This window comes from Haliotis rufescens, unplaced genomic scaffold (genome assembly GCF_023055435.1).
Source record: "Haliotis rufescens isolate VD_foot unplaced genomic scaffold, xgHalRufe1.0.p SCAF_3, whole genome shotgun sequence".
Taxonomy (NCBI): Eukaryota; Metazoa; Mollusca; class Gastropoda; order Lepetellida; family Haliotidae; genus Haliotis; species Haliotis rufescens.
In genome coordinates, this window is record NW_025964001.1 from 13,017,060 (window position 1) to 13,044,129 (window position 27,070).

Here is a 27,070-nt window from a genome sequence, read left to right on the forward strand (position 1 = left end):
GTTAGCTCATCCAGACTTACAATTCACAGTGAGTTGTTAAACATTGTGGGACAATCTCCCAGTTGTCTAGTTGACATATCTATTAAGTAATACAGTTGATTTGTCTGTTCTTCAGACAAAAACAGTTAAAATTAATTCTTTCCATCACAGATTTACTTCAAACATTTCCAACAAGAACTCACCTTGATAACTTGGGCTGCCTGTGCAAAGTTTCCCTTTGATAAGCTCATAGTCAGCAGGGTGTCTGGTGTTGACAGCATCAGTGGAATTATCTCCAGACCTGCTTGCACTAGCCTGCTCTGAGTGCCAAAGCTTGCCCTAGACACACCAGACGATCGCCTATGTCGAACTTCAACATCACCTGGGCTACCCTGCATCTCATTCTCTCTGTTCAACGTCGGTGATGCTTCAAAATAAAAACACCTTGTCACTGACTGCTAATTTTTGTGAAAGTAGGTTATTGATCAAAACAATACTTTCTTTCTGTGGTATGCTGGTAATCTATCAGTTGCTGTAAACAAGGTAGAAAGCCATCCAAACATTGCCATAATAGAATACAATTGTATGCCTCTCTGCTTAAAATATCCAACTTGGCAAGTCATTGCTATGAGTTTAAAGGGTTCCTATAGATTTGAAATATTCAAAATGGAAAACAATTCAAATTTAATCAGTATCTACTTTCTTTATGAACAGAGGTCAATATTGAAAATCAAAAGAAGACACAGAGTAAAGCCAATACTTGAGCAATAAAAGTATTCACCGATTTAAAATTATAAAACTCCTTAAATTTTTTTTAAATCCCTTTTTTTTATTGACTGTTATCGAAGTGCTGAAACATTACCTGGGCCCGCTTGCACAAAGCGATCTTAGCGCTAAGATAATTGTAACTCCCATTCTCCAACATACGATATCTCTTACGATAGTCTTAGCGCTAGATCGCTTTGGGCAAGTGGACCCTGATCTTGAATTTCGCTAACCTGCTCTAACCTGTGGAAACCCTCATCTTGAGAATGCTAATACAAATACCTGATCTCTTGTCCTTATTTGGACTTCTGGATCTTCCCTTTCTCCATCCATCTGACCTGCATACATCAAAGTTATCATCTCCAGGAACAAACACCGGCCTCTGAAGAACCTGACCTGGTTGCTTGGGCAACTGGTCATGTGACACCAGCTGGAAACGCCACTGCGCCTCATGTATATACTGGGTGAGTCTGGTCAGCCTCTTCTGTAATGTTTCTGGAACAACACTCGACTTGACAATCTGTGTAAGAGCCTCCTCCATGGCAGGAGTAACATGCAGTGTATCTGAGTTTCCCTTCTGCTCCGACTTTTTACCTAAATCTGACTTCTGTCCAGTCAGTTTATATCTGACAGCATTGATATTAAGAAGGGACTCCTTCAGCATTGCAAGAAGGTCCCGTACAAGATATTCATTTGCTAGAAATCCTAGCTTGAAAACCTCACATTTATCTATTTCCTGTCCAGCCACAGGAACTCTTTTCCCAGTGGAGTTGATCGTCATCTTGGTGTTGTCTGAGTTGAGTAGAGCAGATGCTGACTTCTTCACCTCCTCAACCAACTGATCCTGAGGAACTCGGACTTTCTTGTGGACAGACTGAGATACTTGTACAGGGGGATCTTCCCGGAATGGTTCATCATAACCTGACCCACGTGCAGGGACACTTTGACTACTTAGTGGCGGTGGCTGGCTTGAGTAAAAATCCGTCTTCAGGGCCAGTGGTGACGTATCCTCCTCTGAAATGAGTGAAGTGTTGAGGGACATATTCTCCTGGCTGTTCCTCTTGCTCCCATCCTCGCCTCCTTCATCACTATCAAAATCGGCTGTGTTGGAACATTCCTGGACATCCCGATGTGTGGCAAACAGTAAAGAAAATATATCCTCCAGCACTTCAACCCTGTATGTTAACGGGTGTAGTTTCTTCAGGTGGTTCTGGGTGTCCATCAGTTTCTGAGTCACACACTGATCATACAGATCCTGAAAGCTGTCCTTATCAATCACCTGACTGATGTTTTCCGAGGTAGACCTGGTGAAGTTGGCCGAGACAGACCTGCTGATGTTTTGAGGGTACTGGCTGCTGCTGTCTTCTCCCTCACTGCTGCTGACACTCACTTCGCATGTGAAGGATTTCGAGAGACTCCGCGGCCGAGGGGCTTTCCTCACACAGATAGGGTTCATTAATTCAAGATCTGCGTTGTCAGAACAGAAGGCGATGGCATCCATGATGTTCCTGATAGCACAAAAGCTGCGATAAATGGAGAGATCTCGCTGCTGCTCAATACTGATATCTGGTCCGTCGTCTGCTTCACTCTCACCATTCTGGTCATGTCCAGCAATGTTGAAACGTACACTCTTCTGCTTCTTATTGGACTCTGAAGGACATAGAAGGTAATAGAAATTGCAAGCATTGTCGCAATTTATCCAAAAGTTCACAAAGCATTACATAATGTTCGGACAAGAATTAGATCTGCCGAAAACCATCAAGGCTGCCATGGAGCACCATGGCAACATTATCATAAACACTGATTTTCAAATTTAGGATACACAAGAGAAAACATTCAGTCAATACCTGACATTTTATCAACTTTGTACAATACAATTTATCTCGATGTCCTCACAGATTCTTTTATCCTTATCTCTCTCATTCTGTCTGGTGTCAAATGAGATGACATCAGCAAAATAGGTGTCATTTTTATCTTATCTTTCAAAATACATATATCAAGTAATGTTGTATTCGGTTCCAGTAAAACGTCACTGGGTTATGGTGTATGTCCAGTCCGGACTGACCTGGGTCCTGCCTCCTGGCCGTGTTCTGGAGCAGCTGGAGCACCTCCTGCTGGTCAAGGGAGGCAAGCGTTGTGGACTGGTGCAGGACAAACAACACTGAGTGGGCCTCCAGGCCCTGCAGGAGATGTGTGGCTCGCTCCTGGTTTGTTACACCAACACCGCTCGACTCCAGCAGGGGTCTGACAACACACACGGCTCATTCACAGCTCGGGAGTACTTATAATTGAGGGGGTGGGGGATGGGGGTGGGGGATGGTGGTGGGGGTTTGTCTGTTGTTTATCGCCACACTCAGCAATTTTCCAGCTTATGGCGGCGGTCTGTAAATAATCGAGTCTGGACCAGACATTCCAGTGACTGACCTCGTGAGGATCGATCTACGAAACTGGGATATGGTGACATCCATAAAGCAAGTCAGCAAGCCTGGCCACCCAATCCTCTTACGACAAGCATAAGAAAACTTTTCAAGAATAACATTGAAACATGTGAGAATTCTTACTCTTAAATAACAAAACCTGACACAAAATCACAGGTAAGGTCAAATGGGATTAAACAGCACGTTAAATATTATTTCACTCATGTAGCAAAGTGCAAGCATGTGGGTGTGTAGTCGTTTGTCAGGTATAGTGTGGAGTTAAAGACGGTTTTAAAGTGCTAGTTCGCAGAATATCATGCAACAATTTCACATTATGCCAACCAGTCCTTATTTTATAAGCTTATTGCCGAACACCAGGCAGGGTAACAACAAGTACCATCTTTGAACATCTCAACAAACATAGAAATAAGAACTGTTAAAACTTCATATTTTATTCCATCGCCAGGAGCAACTCATGTAGTCAGTTGGTTGGTAGCAATCTCATCCTTACTAATCACTTCATTTACACAAGAATTAGTCATTTCTTGAAAGTAAAGCACCTTCCTATTTCTGGGCATCAAAAACACTCAAAGACTGATTCACCATACTCCAAAATAATAATTATGGATAAAAACTGAAGTATTTAAATAAATGTAAACCCTGACTGACAATTGTATTACATGTTACTCAGCCACAGTGCTCATCTGATGGCTTTCCACAACATCACTTCAGGATGAACACAAATATTTTCACAAACCAGCATGGCGGATTTTCTGTCTCTATGTAGTTATCAAGCCTCAATACACACAAATTATCTCCCATGATCAAACACATATTTACTCTTCAATTCTCAAGAATATCATTCACATCATTTGACTATCAAATATAACCTGTTGAGTCATCTAAACACAAGCATGAATTACAATTCTTTCTCTACACCTTGACAATTTTTTGTTTCATAAATTTTGCATCAGACATGTAACCAACATTTGTGCTTACACCACAGGCTAACCTCAAATATTGTTATCAATACACGCAGCAGTGTGTATCATGGCTAATAACCAGCGAAGGCACACATATCGGGGTTCATATAAATCATATGTGCCCTAGGGTCATATCACGTCACAAGACAACAGCGTATTGTTTCTGTCATCCGGACGGGATTGTTGACATCATTCGAATCTTATCTTATTGTGACGTGAGGTCGGAATGACGTCACACTAGACACAACGTCATAGCTGAAGATTGTTGACGCCATTCGACAAATTGTGGTTCCACTGCTGTTATCACTTGCAACACTAAAATTTATCTCTGTATGTAGACATCTTCTTCGGTAAAAAATAAAACATTATTTTTGTTTTCACATCATACTATGTTTACGACATTCGTGCCCAAATTCCAGTATTAAAAGTCTTGTGTCGTAAACATAGTACGGTATGACACGAACACTCATAGAATATCCTGTATGTATGGAACGGTTAACTACTCCACCTACTTGGTTCTATCAAGGCACCACTGAATGAGGTCAATCTGGTATGCCAACTTGCGGCAGCCAGCAGCCAGGGCAGGATGCCGACACGGCGTCTGGAATATAAACAATGAGTTGATGGAGTTCTAAGATATGATAACAAAAATCAGAATTCAACAAAATGTCAAAATCAAACATGGGTTGCAATTAAACACATGGAATCAATACCCGGGACAATCATCATAAGGATCAGTAATTCTAAACAACTTTAATTTTCAGAAAAAATATATATCATTTTCTGTAACTTTCCCTTGATGATTTTTGATACAATACGGAATAGGAAGAAGTATGCCTAATTGTGACAGTATTTCCATAGATCTAAAAAGGCAGTAGGGCTGGGACGGGTAACTCGGGTACTAGGGTCGTGTGGGTCCTGACTAGGGACCTGGGTACCCACAAGACTACCTGGACCCGTGGTTAGTCATGTGATATATGGTTAAATGACAATAAATAAAATTCCATGGTTACACTAGTACAAGTCGCTATAAATGTTCACAATTCTTTCTGACTATGGGCACATTTCTTCTGACTTTTATATGTTTGAGGAAAGACAGTATGTTTGAGTTTCAGTCAACTCAAGTGTATACACAATCAGATCATTTTATACTATATCTAAACACTTTTTGCCAAGGCTCCAGTAAAACAATTCCCAACTGAACATTTTGTTCCCAACTTATGACCTACAGCAGGTACCCGGGTAGGGGCGGGTAATAGGTGAACAGGTACCCACGTAGTAAATTTGGACTCACCCAGGCCCTAAACATGCTGAAAGGCAGGATATTGGAACTGAACATCATTTGAGACATTCAGGCTGTTAATGAGTGAATGAAATTCCTGACGATTTGCTTACTTCAAACTGAATCCATATGGAGTTCAATTTCTTCACAATTATGCCCAAACATGTCAAAATAACACAAATGGACTATCTAGGCATTATCTGACGCTGATATTCAAGAAAGTCTGCAGCAAATGTAAAACTTCTCAATTGGAATTAGTATATGAAAAATGTTAACTGTAGTAGCAACTAATAGCCAAAATATGTTTTTCCCCACTATGCCTTGTTCACATACCATTATCTAGAACATTGTTTTGTGTAAATACCTTTTCATCCCAAAGAACATCCAACAGTTTCCTGGCAACTGTTGAAGTTGTACACAGTGACCAGCCGAGCAGCAAGACGACTGGCTTAAGGGGGTGTAACTCTGTCGGTCTCAGTAAGTCCTTAAGCTCTTCAAATTGTCCACATCGTATCAAGCTAAGGGAGGTTTCCTTAAAGAGAAGCAAGGGGATATTAAGTTTCTTTACCATGTTTACAGAGTGAGTGAGGCCCCTTTGAACAGTATTGCTGTTATATCACAGCATGCGGGAGGAAACATTAAAGTGATTCGGGGCTATAATGTTTACCTCTTTAGTGAAACCAAGGACCATAGGAATTTCATACAGATATTAATATCAATACACTTTTCTCAATACATTTATCAGAGGTAAAGAAGTATTCATAAAAATAAAATATTTAAACTGAATGATTGGTTTGTTTGTTGTTTAACACCACACTCAGCAATATTCCATCTGTATGTCAGTGGTCTGTAAATAATTGAGTCGGGACCAGACAATCCAGTGATTGACATCATGAGCATAGATCCACGCGATTGGGATACGATGACATGCATCAACCAAGTCAACGAGCTTGACAACCCGATCCTGTTAGTCGCCTCTTACGACAAGCATAATCGCCATTAACGACAAGCATGGGTTGCTGAAGATCTATTCTACTCCGGATCTTCACGGGTATGAACTGAATGAAGTTCATTAACAGAAATTGAAATTCATTAATACCCCCAATTCTAGAAAAGAACATTCACCATCCAAATTGGCTGCCACAAAAGATATCACTTGTGTGAGATCAAGTGACATCTCTCAGGAGATATCGCTGAAATGAAATTGCATCACAATTCCTTTCAGACTATAATAACGTCATGACATCACAATCAAATGACATCACTCATCTCTCTCACTCAGACAGGTTAGCTGTACTGTTTACACTCAAGAAACATTTTTGATGATACTGTAGCACACAAAGAATCTTACCCTCATGTCTTCCGATATTAAATAAATCAAAACTTATCTATAATGTTTAAAACTCCTTGGCAAGCTTCAGGAGTTTTAAACTGTTATTGTCTGATGTTGATATATCAATATCAAAAGACACTGGGGTGAGATTCTATATTTGCGACAGTACATGACCTACAGCTAGAGAAGTCAAATAAGAATGAATGTTTAGTTTATAAGATACTGACCAACACCATCTGCAGGAAATGCCTCTGTCTCTGAGTGGAAAGCAAAAAGAGGTTCCTCCAACACTCTTCACTGTCGAGACCTCGAAACAAGTGAATCACATCCTTCTCACTATCAGTCAGACGATCAGTTCCACCATGCTTGACTTTTGATGCCAGACTCAGTTCATGGTCTAACTTACAAAATGTCTCCACCAGATATGGGCAATCCCTGCCCAGCAACACAGAGAGTATCTTGTCCTTCCTGATGCTGCAGTCATGTTGATGAGACAGCTGCAGCAACCGTGTGAACAACTGCTGCAGCTGAGAGTAGTTCCAAAACGGTACCGGGTTGTAAAACGACAGCAGGGTGTATACCTGGACAAAAATCTGTTCACATTTTGTCCTTTCCTTGCTGGAACACTTAGACAGGGTGTCAAGGTGTTTGTTGATACAGTCGAGGTAAACACCTTGCAGGTTTTCGCTGTTGCGTTCTTCATTACTCCGTTGTTTTTGTTGTTTCTGTTCTTGTCTCTCATGTGTTTGAGGAGGTGTGAGGGCTGTTATGAGGGCAAACCCTTGTGATGGCCAGGTCAGGAGAACATGCTGAATGTGGGTCAGAGTGCCCTTGGGCAGAGGAGATGCTCTCTGTGATGAGGTTGGTGGAGTTGAGTGGATGTGCTTGAACCACAGATATAGTTCCTGCAACATAACATTTCATGTCAAGCTGATGTAGCAGTCATCAATGTCCTAGCTCAGCATAGAATTTTGATTTCCAATTACATGGCCGTGTTCAGAACCCTACCGAAAATACAAACTTAATTTGACACATAGCTATGTTCACGGACATACATATACGTCTTTGCTATGTTGAAAATTAAGCATGAAAATCAAGGGTTCCTTGTCCTAACCCTAATGTTAAAAGTTAAAGATTTGGGGCATTCACAGATTAAAATATACTTCTCAAAAGAAGTTAAAGGACACAGGATTTTTCCATATGATTATTGTCATTGTAACTTCTTTTCAGGAGTATACCACACCAGCAAACCTCAAGGACACTACCCCCCACCCACCCACCCACACCCCCACCCCCACCCCCACCCCCACCCCCACCCCCACCCCACCTACAGTATAGGTATAACTCTATTTCATTCTATCATATAAACATGATAGACAATGAAACAAAAGCTTTGAAAGAACCAGAGGAACTCAAGGATTACAATACATTTCTAAAGACAAGAAATAACTTGAGATAGTCTTTTGTGATTGAGTGAGTTTGGTTTTACGCTGTTTTAGCAAAATTCCAGCAATATCACGGCAGGGAACACAAGAATTGGCTTCACACAATGTACCCATGTCGGGAATCGAACCCGGGTCTTCGGCAAGATAGTCTATAGAAAATTAAGATATGAATGGTCAAAAGTTTCATTTAAACATTTCCAAACAAAAGCTTCATTAATAAATCATGAAATTCCCCAGTTGCACAAATAAACAGAATTACCCAATGAAACTAATTCCAATGAGTTACAAGAAAGATCACTTACTTTAATGACTTCTGAATCTGCCTCCTGACATGTTTGGGTCAGAAGCAATCTAAACTGGATCTCTTTGGACAAGTAACTGGGGGATTCATTCTGAAAAGGGAAAAAACACAGCCCAGCATCAGTTGTCACCATCTAGTAAGGAAACTGTTACTTATCATGATTCACATAAAAGAAAGGAATGTAGTACCCATCTTCCCAAGGAGGGGGTCCACTAGCCTATACCAAAGCCTACTTTCTCCCCTTGCCACATCAAGGCCACTTTTCTTGGCTCGACCCTGGCGCCACCTCACGAAGATCATGAGTTGTGCACCTTGTAATGAAAATGCAATATCCAATGAGATCTCTGTTCTTATCCCGCATAGCTTCACAGAAACAGTGACTACATTAGGCGACGACCTCGTTGATCAGATAACGAAAACATTTGCCATTTCATCCCTGACCAAAATACATAGGCAATCGTTGAAAAAGATGAAAAAGACATATTCGTGTCAACAAAGACAGGCAGCGGTAAATCACTTAAATACGAAGGTGTACCAGTCGTGGATGTTGATTTTGAGAAACGTTCCCTGATTGGACTATCGATATGTGCGATAGTCCAATCATCTTTAGCACAGGAAAGAAGGCTTGATGTGGCAAGGGTGGAAACAAGACTTTGATAAAAAGGCTAGTGGACGCACTTGCCTCGGGAAGATGTGTAGTACCAAACATTCAATTACTTCAATTCTAGATGACAACACAAAAGATTTTATCTGCATTTTTATTGACATCATTATCAACATAAATGGCAAATACAAGTTCCACTTAATATACAGTGACATATCACATGCTACAAAACATGCCAAATGACCAAAATGTTGAATTTAATGCAAATGAAACATTTTTGTTTTAGACCTCATTACACATGTTACATTAGGTAAACTAGGCATTGTTATGGTGTGTAATATAGTGGAAAAGGCAGGAAATGATTGATCTATCTAACAAGTCTTACACATGCTAAACTGGGCTATTATTACTATACAAAAGACTACAGTTGCTCTAACAATCAATCACTTAGTTAATACATATGCATGATAAGAGGAAAAACTATCATCTAGATAAAACAATCATTGACAAACTCAGGCCAATGTTGGTCAAATTGAACGTGCTAATTGTGTACCTTATCTTCACTCCAGTCTTCCAGTTGTTGGCATTCAAGAAGACACAACCATGACAATTCATGAGGACTGCTGAGCGACGCTGAACCGTAACTGTAGATAAATAAACCTTGCGAATAATACAAACCTATAAAACTATTGTTTCATTGAATATTCTAATGGTGCTAACATTATCACAATTGAAATAAGGTAGGTGATCATCAATACTATCTTGCCATTAGCATGATTAGTTACTTCATTTGTGTCTGAGAATCTCATATTTCCACTTTCCTCCTCAGGGATATGTTTTTCTTTCAGTGAGTGAGTGAGTTGGGTTTAACGCCGCTTTTAACATTATTCCAGTTATATCACGGCGTGTCAGCTTAATGTGGGAGGAAAGCCCGAAGTGATGCAGGTCTAAGACGTTTACCACTTCGGTGAAACCCACGAGCACGGGTATGGTGCTGACAAACCTAGAAACATAATTAGGGCGAACCGGGATTCGAACCCACAATCATAGGTTTCTGGCGTGCCCAAGGGATGCAACTCTGCACAGCGAATCGCAGCGCCTTAGACGACTGGGCCACTCGTGCCCCCTGTTTTTATTTCAAACTACAAGAACCTGAGAAGATGTACAGGGGCATGAGTCTCTAGTCAGTAGGCAATCCTAGCAGGTTGGATTGAAGTTATTCAATAACAGCTTAACAACTGTCTACTAATTGAAATCCTATGATCAATCATGCAGTTACAGAATATGCTAATTAATGTATACAGTACCAGTGTCTCAGTTTCACACATGGCACTGACTATGATGTCTAGGCTGTGGATCCACTTACATTGAGCATGTACATATGGATCCATTAATACTTGGCTAAATGTGAAATATACTCACCGCCAAAAGAAAAACGAAAAATAGAAACACATAGAGAAGTTTGTATGTTAAGAAGAGATGTTTCCAATGTGTGCCAATAATGACAAAACTAACAATCAGTCAAGTGTTACCACAGAGTGTCTTTATTCTTATCACGATATGCTGCACGTGATTTCCAAACTTTACATGCTAATCCTGTACAAGACAAATGGTGCACCTTGAGTCAAAGATCTATGACATCACATGTGATGCGTTCATGAGCATCAGTTCATACAACATACCAGTCTGTTCGTTTGTGCATCAAACCAATTATATATCTCCGAATATGAGTAAGTCTTCACATATGAACCAACATGTATGGTATTCCCATTTCTTTTGGCAGTGAGTGTGTAAATGGAGAAGGTCATTGAACAGTTTATCAAAGGTTCATGCTTCATGTGTATCACTAATTAACACTTATCAACAACAGCATATAAAGGTGTATGTACAAATATCATAAGATATCTGCCAAACTGACAGTTTGGAACTATATTCTTTGAAATATAATACACTTCTCTGTATCAATATGTTAAATTCAACAGCATGAAATACCTTGAATCAAATGGATATGCAGCTACTTTGCGTAACACATCCTTGATGTTAACGCCAATTTGATGACAGTCCTTGCTAAGTTGAGAAAGGCAGGCTCGTGCCAACTCCCACTGTCCCAGAAGTAAATTGTTGCTGAAGCTCTTGTACAACATAGCAATAGTTTCCTCCCCCTCTCTGTTTATGGAGGAGGGGTGTGATCGAGAGGATTGCGATATTGAGGCCATGCTTCCCAATGAATGACTCTCGATCGCACATGTCTATTACAGTAGACGGCTACGGGTTATCTTGTAAATTTCAAAATAAAAACATTTCTGTTATGGTTCTTATCATGTGTGCGCTGCCATTTTGACTAAATCACATGACCTCGAATAAACTTTGCCCTCTACTCCTTCAACCAATAAAATACGTCGTTACGTTTAGTCAGGTGACCAATCAGAAAACGTGTTAGATGAGTGCGGCAGTTTCGAAGCCAAGAAGTGAAAATGATACAGCGATATCAAAACAAATCTGTCAGCACTTATGCACCGTATCCCAAGTTTTCTCTTGATTTTGTAATCAAAACAACAATTATCGATGTTTCATACCATGTGGTTTGTTGGTGCTAAATAGTCAAATTATGAAGTAGCCCCGCTTCTGGCTGAAGCGTGTTCAGACACAACATCACAATCTGCATGATTGGGTGTTCCATTGGTCGAAAGTCACGGCAAGTTGAGACAGGTAGATCAAGAGTGTCCGTGTATCGATAGCTGTCCCAATTTTATGACAACATGGTGTACCTGTGTTGTTTTTTGTTTGGCCAGATTTGTTTAAGTCCTCATATATGAGTTCAGAAATGGATACTATCAATTCAGTAAAGCAAGAACAAGCTACATCTTCCGGGCATCATGTGTCTGGAAAAGCAGAAAGTAAACATTCTAGGCAGAGTAAATCTGCAGAGAAATCTAATCACCAGCTGGTAGCTGATGTGGTGCATAGTAAAATTGTACCAGCGCAATCAATGAATTTGTTAAAAACGTAAGTCATAATATCACTCCAGGAATACGTCTGTGAGCTACCTCCTAGATTTTGGATGTTATGTGTTCATGTCATTCTGAGTAATAAAGATTACTGACAACATGAGAGTGATGTGCTGCAGATCAGTGCTGTGTCATTTGTCACATCATAGTAGGTTCTGGCTTCATCCAGATTAGATTTAGAGAAGACTAGATACAGGACAGCTTGTTATCCTGCATGACAGTCATGTTTGTTTTATCGTGTTTTGAAGGGGAAAAACAGACATTGTAATGTTACTGTTAGTAGATGCAATTGCATGGAATAACACTGAAACCCATATTTATTTTAGTATATGAAAATTAGTTGGAAACGTTAAATAAGCTTCAGACAAGAAGCCTACAACATTAATAGTGTGTGTTAACCCATTATCATTTTGTACATTCTCTATTTTGCAATTGTAAAAAGTAAATTCTTTGCATGCATATTTGATACTGTTGATTACAGTTTACAATGTTTGAACATGTTAAAGTTTTGAGAAATTGAAACTTACTCCTATGACTATCATATAATCCTAAATATACATACTAAAATATAAAAATGAATCACTAAGGCCTTAAAATTCCAAGAAGGCCAACAAATCTACCCACCCAATTTACTAAAATCCCATACATATCCATTTATCCAGGTTTCATTGCTTTTGACAAACTTTTATCTTCTGTCAGATTTGTCTGATTATCCAACATTCTTTATCCTTTAGTCCTAGGATGCCCTCAACTCTTGATGACTTTGAAGTGGTCACAACAATAGGAACAGGTTCCTATGGAACCTGCAAAAAGATCAGGAGGAAAAAAGATGGAAAGGTATAATGTCTGTTTGTCACTAATAACTTATCACTTGAAACAATTGGTTCACAGGCAATGACCTTGCAAATTTGGGCTTTTTAAGGTGTGAAACAGTGTGTTTCAAGACATGCCCGTGGTTCACAATTTTATGTTTTCTTTTTCATGCCTGAGAACCAAGAACCAAAGTTTTCCTTTTTTGCATAGTTTGGTCACATGAAGATAATCAAGTATAATATTACACAGTAAACAGGGATGGTAATTAGCACCAGCCGTATAGCGCAAACCAGTTTTGTTAATGTTAAAGGTATCTTAAGAGTTAGTTGAATTTCAAACATTTCTGGGTTTATTATTATGTGTGATCACAATTCGTGATAGTAGACATTCTTGGTATTGCGATATGTCATCACTATTCAGACTACCAGACCTTCTTGGTTAATTTCCATCCCTGAGTAAATGACTTCATTTAACAGGTTTAGTGACATATCTTGAATGTTTCCTTGTAGAAACTTATGATCAGATTAACCAGTTCTTTTCTTGTATTTTTACCTGAGACTTGTTTGAATTGCTATATATCATCACAATTCAGGCTACTAGACATTCTTGGTTAATTTCCATCCCTGAGTAAATGACTTGATTGAGTTTAGTTTAAATTAACACTGATCTATTTCAGGTACTTGTGTGGAAAGAGATGGACTATGGTTCCATGACAGAATCAGAAAAGCAGATGCTTGTGTCAGAGGTCAACTTGTTACGTGAACTTCGACATGAACACATTGTCCGTTACTATGATCGCATCATTGACCGCAATAACACCACCATCTACATCATCATGGAGTTTTGTGAGGGTGGGGATCTTTCCACACTCATTGCTAAATCCAGAAAGGAGGGGTGAGTTATTTGAAGATTGTAATGGCAGTAACAATCTCCTGTTATAACTTGAACAAAGTGAAATGGAAGTTTGGAATTAATATTATGAAAGCTTTTAAGTTCTTAAATGGATATTCCTATTTTGATTTCACAGTAATGTATGTACTTGTACCCGATTGAGCCATCCACTCAATTATTTAGACTGGTACTAGCTGCACAACGATACAGAACCAGTTTTGTATGCTACTTTGTTAAGTAGATGTTATGCAGAAGCAGAGACAAAGTAAATAAAATAAAGGATTTGTTTACTTGAACATGCCTTTCCTCATTCCAAACACACTAGACAGAATACCAATGAGAAACAGGAAAGTAGTTTTGGTAAGGTTAATAGAACCAGCAAAACAGAAAATGGAACTATGGCATGAAAGTAACGTCACAGTGGTCAGGTGTCGAAGATATGACTAGGCCAAGCCTTTTTTGGCTGACTGCTATTTAACTGTGCCCCAGGCCTGGGAACATATGCTAATAATGTTTGGTCTTACGAGAATTACTAATTATTGGTCCTGGTGAATGAGTGGTGTAAGTCCAGAGCCAGCGAGCCAGAGTTTTGAGTCGGCTAGCCCATATATTACCCATTGTCAAGAGGGAAAATTAATTTTAAAAATATGACATGACAGCCCTGCAAAATTAACCTGTTAAAAAATGATAACATGATGAACAGTTGTTCACGTCATATATTTTCTTCAACAATGGAACAATTTGACATATCAATTAGCCCAACCAACTAGCATTGAGAATCGCTGAAATGCACATTCTGGTATCAAAATGTTAAGTCCTTCCCTTTTACCCCTATGGTTAATTTTGTGTGTAATATGTGTGAATTAAACATATGTTTTTAATATTTAATCTATTATGTTCTTCGTGTAGTAATATGAGCTATTTCGATTTGCAGTTTGCATGTTGACGAAAACTTTGCATGGAAAATTCTCATACAAATGACTTTGGCTCTACAAGAATGCCACAGACGAAAAAATGGCAAAGCTGTTCTTCATCGTGATCTCAAGCCTGCAAACGTGTTCCTTGATGCAGACAGGAATGTAAAACTTGGAGACTTTGGACTAGCCAGAGTACTGCATCATGAAACAAGTTTCGCCAAGACCTATGTTGGAACTCCATATTACATGTCTCCCGTAGGTATTTTGACAATGTTTAATTTTTAAACTTATCCTATCTCAAACTATGCACGATGCATTTCTTCCTTTTTTTCAATCTTTCTGTGGAAACATGCTTGAACAAAGTTTCCAGCATCTAAAAACATTTCCCCAAAACACATAGCATCACCATGTATTGATTATCTTTGTTATAACCTGAGGGAAGATGGGTACCGAACATGAAAATCGCCTGGCATGTCTCATGTGATGACAAACTTTCTCCATTCGGATCCTCTCTGTTGTGATTGTCGCGGCCATTGTAGTAAAGACAAAAGATGTACCCATCTCACATAAAAATCCTTTACCGTCTACCTACGCAACCGCCACAAGCGGGATGTTGACCAGCAGTCTAAGTCCAAAGACGTGGAACATGGTTTTCCTCTACTAAGAAGCCTAAGAGGGTGATCGAGCCAGTTGTCCCCTTCTCTGTGTCTGTCATCAAACCATCTTCAGTGTCCCCCCGGTTCAACAGTCTCTGTCCCCATTGCGTCTGTTCCCACCTACGGTGGAGCAACCAGCCGCCTCAGACGTCCGCATGGTTCTACAGACGACTCATCCAAGCCAGCTTCAACCCTGCTAGCGTTCCATGATCATCAGCTACCAATCGATTGTCTTCCCCTGCTCCTTCATGCGATGTTTCCGTCATTGTCAAGCTCACCTCTTCGTCTAAACGTACAGTCATTCCTAAATCGACTGAAGGATTCGACTATGCCTCAGAATGATCGTACACGTTGGTCCTCTAATCTTCACAAGGATCGCCATAGCTGGGATTGCTCACTCGCAACTACCAGGGATTGCCGTTCTTCATCCAGGAATCACAGCTCCAACTGGGAACTTTTGCCCCCAGTTGTACCAATTGTAGAGACTCCTGTAGGTGGCAGACTTAGTCTATTTGCAGCAAACTGGTCCATCCTTTCATGATGGTCCTCCTGCAGAATGGTTACAGTCTGCCACTGATTGGAACTCCACCGATGACGTCCACACCCATTCAGTGAGTGTATCCGGCCAGCCAACTTCTGGCACTGAAAGAAACCATTGGTACGTTGCTTTCAAAACATGCTAAAGAATATAGAAAGTCCAAACCCAAGTGCCCTAGGATTTAACTCCCTGATCTTCCTTATCTTCCTTATCTTCAATATGAAGACAAACAACGCGGTGTATCGAGAGGATTTTCACGTGACATCAATCATGCTCCCTCAAACTTTCATCAAACCCACCGACCACATGTCTGGTCTCAACCAGCAGGACGTGTTTCTACACATACCCATCCATCAGGAGCATCGCTATTTCCTTTGGTTAATTTTCCAAGGCCGCCTCTACCAATGAAAGGTGCTCCTGTTTGGAATTTCTTCGGCCCTATCCGTATTTTCAAGCCCATCATGAAGTTCCTACACATTCGAGGGATTGTGTTAGAGTTAATCATCGTTGATTGTATTCAGGCCCACACAGATCCAGACGTTGTGCGCTATCTTCCCGAGGCAAGAGAGTTAACTGACTATAAAAGTCCAGTTTCCACCCTTGCCGAACTAGGCTGGTATTATGGAGTTACATTATGGCTGGACTAACGAGTCTAAACATAGTCCAATCAAAATCGCGCACCAAAATCGAAATCTGGTTCGTAAACTGTCGTGTAGATTTCGATCGATTGCAGGATTTGCAAAGCATGTGCACCGCCAACCCGTTGTCAGCAGATATTTTCCAAATCTTTTCATGTTTTTAATCAAGGTGCTCACATGATTTGATGCATTTCGCAATGTAGGACCCGTTTTATCACAATATAGATTTTGATTATCGATCAAATAGTCCTGACTGGGCACCACCATTTTGTGTGAAGCAAACGTAAGTGATACGAGAGGTGAAATCTGATTGGCCCATAGGAGAGGCTTAGAAGGGACATAACTGGTGATAGCCACTGGTGGCACTACGATCGAGCCCAGTTATTCCAGCCTTGTTCGGCAAGGGTGGAAACTGGACTTTTAAAGTCAGTTAACTCTCTTGCCTCGGGAAGATGGGTGCACATGGTGATGCTGGAATGTGTTCGGGTGAATTGTTTTTAGAAGCTGTAAAACTTTGTTCAAGCATGTTTCCACAGAAGGATCGAAAGAAGAAGGAAGAAATGCTTAGTGTGAGATATGATAAGTATATAAATATACTGGGTTTTTTAAATAAAATTTACAGTTGTGTATTAAATGGAACCATGTTGTAGTACACAGCTAAATGTAAAAATTCAAAGGCACAAACCTATCCAATTCTGTGGTTCCAGGAACTAGTCAACAATATGTCGTACAACGAGAAGTCTGACATCTGGGCTATGGGGTGCATGCTGTATGAGCTGTGTGCCCTCTACCCTCCATTCACTGCCACAAGTCAAACAGAACTTAATCGCAAGATCCGCATTGGTGACTTCGCTCGTCTTCCAATTCGGTACTCAGACCAGCTGGACCAAGTGATTAGGAAGATGATTAGAGTTGAGGTGGGTGGTATGACAACATCATGCCTTGCAAGGTTTTCTTCCTGTCGAGTGTTAAATTAAGTTGAAATATGAAATAAATTCAAAGTTGATGTGTGAAACAAAGAAATCATTTTACCTGCCATTCCGTAAAACACTTCTTAATGTTTTTCTTTATTTCACCTGACAGACAATTCTTGTAAGAAATCACTTTCAAAACAATATCATTATATTTTTATTGTGACGAACAAACTCTACATTGTGGAGGGATCTGTGAACCAAATTATCAATAGAATCCAAGGTGCTAACTAATCTAAATTGTATGTTGTTTGTAGGTTGTTCGAAGGCCAGGCATTGAGGATATTCTGAGTGACAGTCTTGTGGTGTGTATGAGAGATAGATTATCCCGCCGCAGTTCTCGCAGTGAGAGTGATACCTCAGCACCACCACCAACAGATAGAATCTCACGCCAGGAAGAGGAACTACGTGCTAAGCTCAGACAATTGGATCTTCGTGAGAAGGAGCTTGATAGTAAGTCCAATGTTTTCCTGATGTTTCATTTCCTTAAAGATAAAGCATAAAACCAATATGTTTCAGTGCTGATCATGATGTCCCCAGCAGTTTTATTGATCTTTTACGTCACACCACCAGTATTGTTTTTCTTGATGAATATATTGCTTTTTCAAGTCGACGAAATTGCCTACTGATATAAAAAGTTGTGTACGAAATGGAAAGGCCCAAAGGGGATCAACTGTAAAAGGTTTCCAGATATGTTCATATATATATGTGTAACGTTTGGTCATAAACAAGTATATAAACATGATTCTTTCAGGTAGAGAGAGAAGTCTTGCATTAAAGGAGAAACTTGCAGATGATAAACTGAAAAGGTAAATCACATAAGCTTCAGATACTATTAGTTTATGAGTGACTATTTTTTTCAGTTATTTAAGAGAGTTATGTATGCCCTTATGACGTGTGATTTGTGCATACAACGTTAGACTGATGGTGTAAAAGCTTACAATCTTTCATTGGGGTACAACCACCTCCGTGGTCTAGTGGTAGAGTGTCTGCCTGTAGAGCGGAAGGTCAGGGGTCATACCACAGCATGCATGGCGCTATATGAGTGCAATAATCTTGAACACAAAATAAAACCCCATTTCACCTCACCTCACCTCACCTCACCTCACCTTATGGGGATAAATCTTTTTGTCTAACGGGATCGGGTGGTCAGACTCACTGACTTGGTTGGTGCATGTCATCGTATCCCAGTTGCATGGATCGATGCTCATGATATCAATCACTGGATTGTCTGGTCCAGACTCAGTTATTTACAGACCGCCGTCATATAGCTGATATATTGCTGAGCGCGGCGTTAAACAACAAACAAACAAAACAAATGATATGAAGTTCTGTGGTACACAGGGAAACTTGATGATCAAGTTGTTTTATTCACTCACACACACCGTACCTTAAGCATGGGTAAATGCTCTCTTAGTCTTTACTTCTCATGCGATATATATATATATGTGTTGCAACTAAATGGTAAAACTTCATGTCAACAAAAAGCCAATTCGCCAACTATTCATATGACTTCATTTACAGACACTTAAAACTTGAATCAAACAGCTTTATGCAAAATCAAGACACCAACGATGTTTATGTTTTCAGAGCTATGGATCTCCTGTCTCAGTGTAAACGTCAAGGAGGGTCTGTGATAGACGAGAATCTCTACTGCAGCCCCAGGGTGGCGGAGGGATCCCCCACCCCTATGCCAGGTAGGAAATACAGCCTACAGAATGGAGAGAACATCTCACCTGTGTGCCTTCCTGCTGGCTTTGTTGTGCCACCCCCAAGACTGCCCACTAACAAGCTTTGTCATGTCCGCTCTAAGCCATCTCGCTCTCCACTTCAAAGAATCAACTGACTGTCTGACATGTTCATACATTTCTGATCGTTACTTGATATGCATGATATTTGGTCCATGATATGGTTTTCATCACAATGCAGTGCATCTTTGTATTCAAAATTTAACACAAGATTGATAATGTTTTGTACAGTATAGATACCTTTAAACTATGTAATACGTATTACATTATCATATCTTTGGGGTTAATAGTAAGCGTTAAGCATGAAAAGTCTTTGGCAAGTTCGACAGAATTTTAAAAAAGCCAATTAAATGGTCTGCTTTTTCACTTCAGTCATAACCAAATGAAACTTTATCTTCTATCATATCATGGACTGATGTGATGTATACATCCTGGCATTATGCATCATTTCATCCTATGTCTGTGGCTCCTGAATGTGCAATATATAACTGTCCTGCTTTGTAGAATTTAGCATCACCAGTCAAGAAAAAGGACCCACCTGGCAAATTCTTTATTCTTTCAATATGACATTTTGATATTGGAGCTATTACCTCTATCAAGCACCTTTCACATAGTGTCCCAGTGACCTAATAAAGACCCTGAAATCCAGAAGTCAACTCTCCACATCCGTCTACAGGTTCTACAACATCAGATTGTGGCAAGGAGTCAGTAATGTCCTTCTTCTTGACAGATGACAAGTAGCTAAATTATCAAACTATCCACTTTTTCTGTAGATGCTTCTAGTTGTTTCCTGTCATGCTCTTGTAATGTTATGTGATACAGATATTTATCATCAATGTCTACTTCAATGTGAACCCTACTTTTTTTATGTCCAAAACAACAAAAATATCACTGGTTACCCTTTGCTGATCATTTGTGTTATGTTTATTGGTCGGGGCGGTCGGGAAGCCTAGTGGTTAAAGCGTTCGCTCGTCACGCCAAAGACCCGGGTTTGATTCCTGACATGGGTACAATGTGTGAAGCCCATTTCTGGTGTTCCACGCCGTGATATTGCTAGAATATTGCTAGAAGCGGCATAAAACCGTACTCACTCACTCACTCACTCACTCACTCACTGTTTATTGGTCATGCCTAGCTGACATAGTGCCTTCCCTTCATCAGCAGTGTTTGAATTGTATGATCCATTCTGTAGTTGATCTTGTCATAGTGGAGCATGATTGTACATGCCATTCAGCAAGTATCAAACCTCACTATCCTAAAGCTTACATAATGCATATGGATTGTAGTGCAATCCTGTCCACATGATGAAATAGCATGAGATTTATAAAACTTTGCTTAATGAACAAATATCTGTAACATACAATGTCTTAGTCTCATGAGAATGGTGTTACTTCTTCAGAGCCACAGTGTCAATGTTTTGAATTTTTTATTCTCTCTTCCAACTTCTGATCTTGATTTTAAAAATCTGTGATCCAACATATATATTGAAATAAATTACCTAAGTGCATTTCAACAGCACTGATCTGGTGACATCATTCAACCTGGTGTCATGTCAACTTGGTGTGCAACAGATACAAATCATGAGACATTAATAATAAAGAAAGATATATCTCCTTTAAAGTGAGTGATTACGCTATTGCGCTGCTTGTAGCAATACACCATCACGAGCAAGTACTTTGACAGTGGCGGTCAAGATTGAAGTACAACTAGTATGCATTATGTAGTCTTCTGACACTTCTTTCATAGTCACCCTTCATATCAATCTCATTAAATCAGCTACCGCTAAACAAGGATCTGAGGACATCCCATTAGGGGGCACGTCAGAACGACCTTTTATCCGACCAATCAGTGTGTCGCTTACCAGATCATGAAAGTCACAGTCGGAATGTGTTTTCTAATAAAGCAACCTCGAAAACTTTAACTCGGGGTATTCTGAACGATAGTTACAGGCTTAACGACTGAGTCCATACAATCTAGACCATCTTCTAGCCATTCCAGAATGTACTTTTGTTCAGGTTTCACTTTTCAAATTGAGAATTTGTCAAAATATGTTTCGAAGCGTAGTCGCCTATTTGAAATTGGTGCCGTAAAGCACAAGAAAGCTGCCTTCTGATTGGCTAATGTAGACTTCTTGTCAGTTATTCCATTGGTCGGTTAAAGTTCGCAATAGGTTGTTCTGACATGACCCAGAATGGGATGTCCTCAGATCTTTGTTTAGCGGTAGCGAGAACTAAGATCTTATTTTAATGAGATTGGCTTTCATATGTATATACCAGTACATTTAATTGGCATGTGTGTCTGTAGAATGTGAGTGTATAGCACTTGTAAACAGTCATCAGAATATATCACATCCTTCACAGAGATGAAGTTCTTTTATGTCTCAGGCAGCTTGGATGTATAAATATTTTCACAAACAAATATTTAAGACAATGTTGATCATTTACTACTGGTATGTTTTAAAGGGCAAGTAAAGTGAAAGAAATTATTGCGATTGCTTGCTTGCTTAGAGGGAATTCCAAGAGAGTATCTAAAGTGCTGAAATTACAAAACAAACATGTTTTGGGGCATTGCATACATTGTTGAATGTGTGAAACGTCAACTTTGATCTTGATATTGTGCATAAAAATTATTAACTATTCACAATCTGTAACTTGCATTTTATAACTAACATCCTGTTGGGTACCTCAGACAGTGACTTCTTACTTGTCCAGCAGCTGACCAAGGGATAATCCCCATCGTGTTCGTTTAAGCTGGGGGCTCCTATCAAACACTGTATGGGACCGATGGATGCTTTCAAAACATAGATAATGATTTGCGACCCAACAATGGGCATGGTCTAGATTTCGAAACTTCTTTCAGCCCCCTAAGTAGCAACCATTTTGGTCACCAATGTGTCTTAAGTCTATGATTGGGGACCATAAAAGGTGTTTCATTAATAGCTAGGGTAGTTTGTACCCTGTTGCATTTGCATGAAGTGATAGTGCACCGAAACGAAATATTTACATAATTAATTTACATAATTAAGGTTACCGGTCTATTATTACAACAGAATACCCATCTTTAGATTTCACACATTGAAGCATATTACAATCTGCAAAGTTGGTATGTTGACTTTACTTTCCCTTTAAGACCATCTGACATCAGATACAGCAGCAAGAATATTTTTATACCGCAGGTTCGGTAATGTGCCAAGATAAAAATAATGTGTGTGTTTTTTGCGCTATTTTTAGGCATTAAAGTTTCAGAAAAAATCATTGTTGTGTTGTTTGTACTGTCAGTAGTACCATTTGTATAAATAATCTTCAGAAAAAACAATTTCACAACAGAGAAGGGTAAGTATCGGAAAGCATTGTAATACCACATCACTTGCAACTCATATTGTAGCATCTGTATATGTTTCTGCTTAAGGTGAAAAATATTCTGCATTTGCGTTTCAGATGGGGTTTGTTTCAGGTATACCTTGGGGAGACCATTGATCTTTATATGTTAAGCAATATGACAAGAATATGTTTTTGGACCCTGATTGGTGGTATCCATGATTGCATCTTGGTCTCCAAAACCACTTGATCTATACTCAAAGGGTCACAGGTGGCCCAAACATCCGAGGCACCTCAATTCACTGTGCAGAGTTGCGTCCCTTGGGAATGCCAGAAACCTTTGATCATGGGTTCGAATCCCTTATTCGCCCTGATTATGTTTCTAGGTTTGTCAGCACCATATCCATGCTAGTGGGTTTCACCAAAGTGGTGAATGTCTTTAACTTAAATTCCTTTAACTTGATGCATCGTAAGGAAATGAAACATGGTCTGTGCAAAATGTAACAGCACCTTGGTAAAATCTCAACACTCTTCTTGTCTCAAACCTCATGCCGTAATGTCTAACATTGTCATTGTATATTTTCAGAGTTAACTGATCTAGAGTCTCCTCAATCTTGTCTTTCCAAAGGAAAGAAGGAGGCAGACACTCCAAAGAAACGTGTTTCCTTCGACATGTACGGCAAGGAGAATCTTCGTCAACGCCAGCGTTTCCCTGACTACGTGACTGAAGTGAAAGATTATGATGACATGTACACAAAAGAATTGGTAAAGCGCCAAGAAATCAAGGACCGATTGATCAAGGCAAAAGTTAGGGCCTTTGACTATGGAGGAGTTGATTTAGATACAAAATATAAGACCCGCAATTTGTTATACTTCCGTTAATATCTATTGTGTGAAATTAATCAGGTTGTTAGCCATCTTGAATCATGTGTTTTTAATTGTGGCCTAGGGCTATTTATATAGAGAGAGAACTATCAGAGAAGTCATCTCAGGAATTTTGATGATTTGTAAATCTGATGCTTAAACAGTTCTTTGTAAGCAGAATCTATATTAGAATTTGCTTGCCGAGGCCAGCCAGTTAAAGTGATTTGAATGTCGTGTGATAATGGCTGCCATATTGTTATGAGAGCTTTCATTCACTTGTGATAATTTAGTTTTGCATCTTGTTTTTTAAAAGTAATGACAATATCATGCTGTTGGAATTCCTTATTCCAAGTTTAAAGATCCAAGGCTGAGCTCTTCTTGGGACTACTTGTTTTTGTATGTGAGAGTACAAATACATGTTTAGTTCTATCAAGAATTTCAATTAATTGGCATTAGAAAATGTTTGGCTTGATGTTGGTGTATTAACATTGTGGACAGTGTGGTACAGGGGTATAATTTGAGATGGGTGAAAACATTATTAATTATTCACAATGCTAACTTAGTGCTACATGAGTTTTGAAGCATAACAGTTGCAAATGTCAGCACAAAGACCTGGAAGTCTGAAGTTGATTTACCTGTGTTTCCAAGGTAGTTTTTTTGTGTGTGTGTGTTCCAGACGTCAGGAATGGTATTGACTCAGTACAGCTGTTAAAGAAATCCTACTTTCATGTGTTAGATATATGAACTGCTTCATGTGAAGTGTTAATTTCACCTCACTCGGAATGCTGAGTTTGTAAGATTGAGGAACAGAACACAATCTCATTAGAATCAGGTCTTAAGGCTGGCTACTGCTTCCTAAAGGTCTGAGGAGAACCCATTACGGGCTATGTCTACAGTCAGAATGATCTTCCGCAAACTTTGACGGACCAATGAAATGACTATTACAGGAAGTCGACAGGAGCCAATCAGGAAGCAGCTTTCTGTAGCTTTATGGCACTAGTTTCAAAATGGCAGCTTCCATTACAGACTTTGCTTTGAAAACAAATTGACAAGGTTTTCAATTCAGAATTCAAAAACTGAACAACAGGAGAATCTGGAATGTCTAATTGATGGCAGATATTGTATGACAGTACTTCCACAGACCATGGAAAGTGTTTTGTTTCACATATATTTATCCCATTGAAGCGAGAGATAGACGATGATTTCGTTTGGAATGCCCAATGTGAGGTTACAGGATCAGAAAACACATTCAGACTTTCACTTTTGTGATGTTTAAGCAATGCTCTGATTGGTCGGCTGAAAGGTCGTTCTTGGATGACCTGTAATGGGATGTCTTTGTGTCGCCGTAGCGAGGACTAAGATCTGATTTTAATGAGATTGAAACAGAACATTTCCCAAACTAAATTTGCAAATGATTTTCACAGATTTAGAAAGGATACTAAGATGGTACAGATAAAAACAGTTCTGAAAAATATTGTTCTCTTTCTTTCTGAAATAATAAATTTTGAGTTATAGATAATGAGAATTTGATATGAAAAAGTGAATTTTGAGTGCTATTCTACTTGAGTTTTGTGTTTCTGGGTAGTACTGTAGTGTTACCAGTTTAGTGTGATAGCGGTAGCCACTACTACAAGTTGTGTTGCGTGTGTTTACAAAGAAGTATTTTAGATTCATCAATCAGTATTTCCTTTTTTTTCATATCAAAGTTGAAACTTCCTGTGAAACTATTTGTTTATCATGTCTTTCGTTTTTTCTAACGTTTGTTAGAATTGTCTGTATTGAATGAGTAGTGTTGTTTCCCAAAGAAAGGCCATTCACTTTATAATAATTAGTTATTGCTTCAGTCAAGTACACTGTCAAGGGACAACAACATAGAATATAGATGTTTACTAGTGAGCTTATTAGGACCTATTTACCACGCTTGAACTTTTCTAATGTAGAATACCATCATAGAACTTGTCTTTTCAAGCTCTAGTCAGCTTTTCGTGGCATTTTCATTGTGTCAATGTTAGTAGTAGAAAAGTTCAAATTTGTCTTGTTGATATCAGATACTATGCTTCATAACAATGTGTTTGATATTTGAACACCTTCGATATTTCCAAGAAGTCTTTTCCTTCATCCATTTTCTCAAGTTCAGACAACGAAATATGTAACTAATAAATAATATGATTGATGCGTGAGTTCTCTGTAAACCTGTAAAGTGCTCAAGGTTGATTTCAAGACAGTTATCAAGTACATTCATTTTCATGGTTATTGTTCATTGATACAAAAGAAACTTGGATTCCAAGTTTTCAATAACAACGAAAGGAGTGTAAATTATGAGTATTGTTGGTACCAAAAGGTACGCTTTGTCTGTATTGTAAGCTGTGATCTCATGTTGGCTTTGATTTGTTAGTTTGTTAGGTTGTTATGTTCATTGGTGGTTGTGATTTCAGTTGATCAGTTGTAATTTATTTTGTGTATGAATGTTATTTATTTATATCATCATGTGCATTTTTTGCTTCCATGAAATGTCCATAATTTACGCATAGTTTTCAGGCCAAACCTTTTTTTTAAAATTGGTTTACAATTCTGCTGAATGCAAACTTGTATTTTAACAATGAAAAACACTACATATATGTTTCAGTCCAGGACTGACTTAATGAACACTTCACACATTGCATACTTATTTATGTAACTGTATGAATTGTATTTTTAGTTTTTAAATTATGATTCTTTGTCATGAAATTAACAGGGTAATTAACCAGAAAAACTTGTAAAACAAAAGGAAAAATGTGTGGCCTCAACTTCGCAGTCCTGACTTCCTTGTTTGAGCAGCAGCTTCCCATAGTGCCTTTAATCACCATCATTAGGACTGGAGAAAAGGGGCAACAGTTAAAACCTCTCTTATAGACGCCATGCAACAACGGGTGTCAAATGTAACAAGTCAACTAATCTGGGAGTTGTAAGAATCCATGGAGGACTGTTGATGAGAGTAGAGAGTGAGCTCTGCGATACATGATGTAGTTTAATTTTTCAGAACTGATATCATGCAGACCACATCTTCGAATGGGAATACAACATAAACAGACTTAGAAATTTACGTTTATCCCGTTGCCCTCCTTGTTAGTTCATACTGCTTTGTATGTTATTGTTATTCATATCATAATAATCATTTGAAGTCAAATGTGGCATTGATCTTATGACCAACTTGTTGGATTGTTTCTATCAGGCTTCCTGAACCGACTGTAAAATGTCACTGTTGACTACAATCCCCGCACTAGGGTGAATGGCATGTCTGAATGGCATGATGTCTTCCTACACTGTGATACAAGAAGACAGACATATCATACTGGTTTCCTTTTATAATAAACTATTAAAAAAAAGTATTTATTTTTTTTATTCACTCCTGCAACATTAGTCATACATCCCATTACTGATGATGCAGTGTTAGCAATAGTCACGCTCCAAAACAATGATCCACTCAGTGGATCCCGTGCTGAATGCTAAACATTGATCAACTCAGTGGATCCTGTGCTGAATGCTAAACAGTGATCAACTCAGTGGATCCCGTGCTGAATGCTAAACAGTGATCAACTCAGTGGATCCCGTGCTGAATGC

General features: G+C 39.1%; 2 protein-coding genes across 4 annotated transcripts in view; one reads left to right on the top strand and one right to left on the bottom strand.

The window, feature by feature from the left end:
* Positions 1–11,450, bottom strand: part of LOC124134808 (zinc finger FYVE domain-containing protein 26-like) — a 57,002-nt gene extending 45,552 nt beyond the window's left edge. For both annotated transcript variants that reach the window (XM_046499854.2, XM_046499852.2), the window contains exons 1-9: positions 11,102–11,450; positions 9,663–9,753; positions 8,507–8,596; positions 6,987–7,664; positions 5,791–5,958; positions 4,657–4,745; positions 2,810–2,988; positions 1,027–2,394; positions 183–406 (exon numbers count right to left, since the gene is read on the bottom strand). In XM_046499854.2, the coding sequence (XP_046355810.2) occupies positions 183–406; positions 1,027–2,394; positions 2,810–2,988; positions 4,657–4,745; positions 5,791–5,958; positions 6,987–7,664; positions 8,507–8,596; positions 9,663–9,753; positions 11,102–11,325 (3,111 nt within the window). In that variant the 5' untranslated portion in view covers positions 11,326–11,450. The remainder of the gene's footprint in view (positions 1–182; positions 407–1,026; positions 2,395–2,809; positions 2,989–4,656; positions 4,746–5,790; positions 5,959–6,986; positions 7,665–8,506; positions 8,597–9,662; positions 9,754–11,101) is intronic.
* A 114-nt stretch (positions 11,451–11,564) lies between these two features.
* Positions 11,565–26,832, top strand: LOC124134809 (serine/threonine-protein kinase Nek2-like). Of its 2 annotated transcripts, none has more exons than XM_046499856.2 (9): positions 11,565–11,818; positions 12,852–12,954; positions 13,607–13,824; positions 14,756–14,993; positions 17,278–17,487; positions 17,799–17,994; positions 18,296–18,350; positions 19,132–19,238; positions 23,193–26,832. In XM_046499856.2, the coding sequence occupies exons 2-9, from the start codon at positions 12,859–12,861 to the stop codon at positions 23,486–23,488; spliced, it is 1,416 nt and encodes a 471-aa protein (XP_046355812.1). In that variant the 5' UTR covers positions 11,565–11,818; positions 12,852–12,858; the 3' UTR covers positions 23,489–26,832. The 2 variants fall into 2 exon arrangements, with proteins under 2 accessions (XP_046355812.1, XP_046355811.1); XM_046499855.2 differs by lacking the exon at positions 11,565–11,818 and adding an exon at positions 11,825–12,115.
* Positions 26,833–27,070: the final 238 nt, after the last annotated feature.

Excerpts from the sequence above, each read along its gene's own strand:
- LOC124134809 (XM_046499855.2), top strand. The coding sequence starts at position 11,922 with ATGAGTTCAGAAATGGATACTATCAATTCAGTAAAGCAAGAACAAGCT. Across the intron at positions 17,488-17,798 it reads GGAAGATGATTAGAGTTGAG|GTTGTTCGAAGGCCAGGCAT; the intron begins GTGGGTGGTATG and ends TGTTGTTTGTAG. Across the intron at positions 17,995-18,295 it reads TCGTGAGAAGGAGCTTGATA|GTAGAGAGAGAAGTCTTGCA; the intron begins GTAAGTCCAATG and ends TGATTCTTTCAG.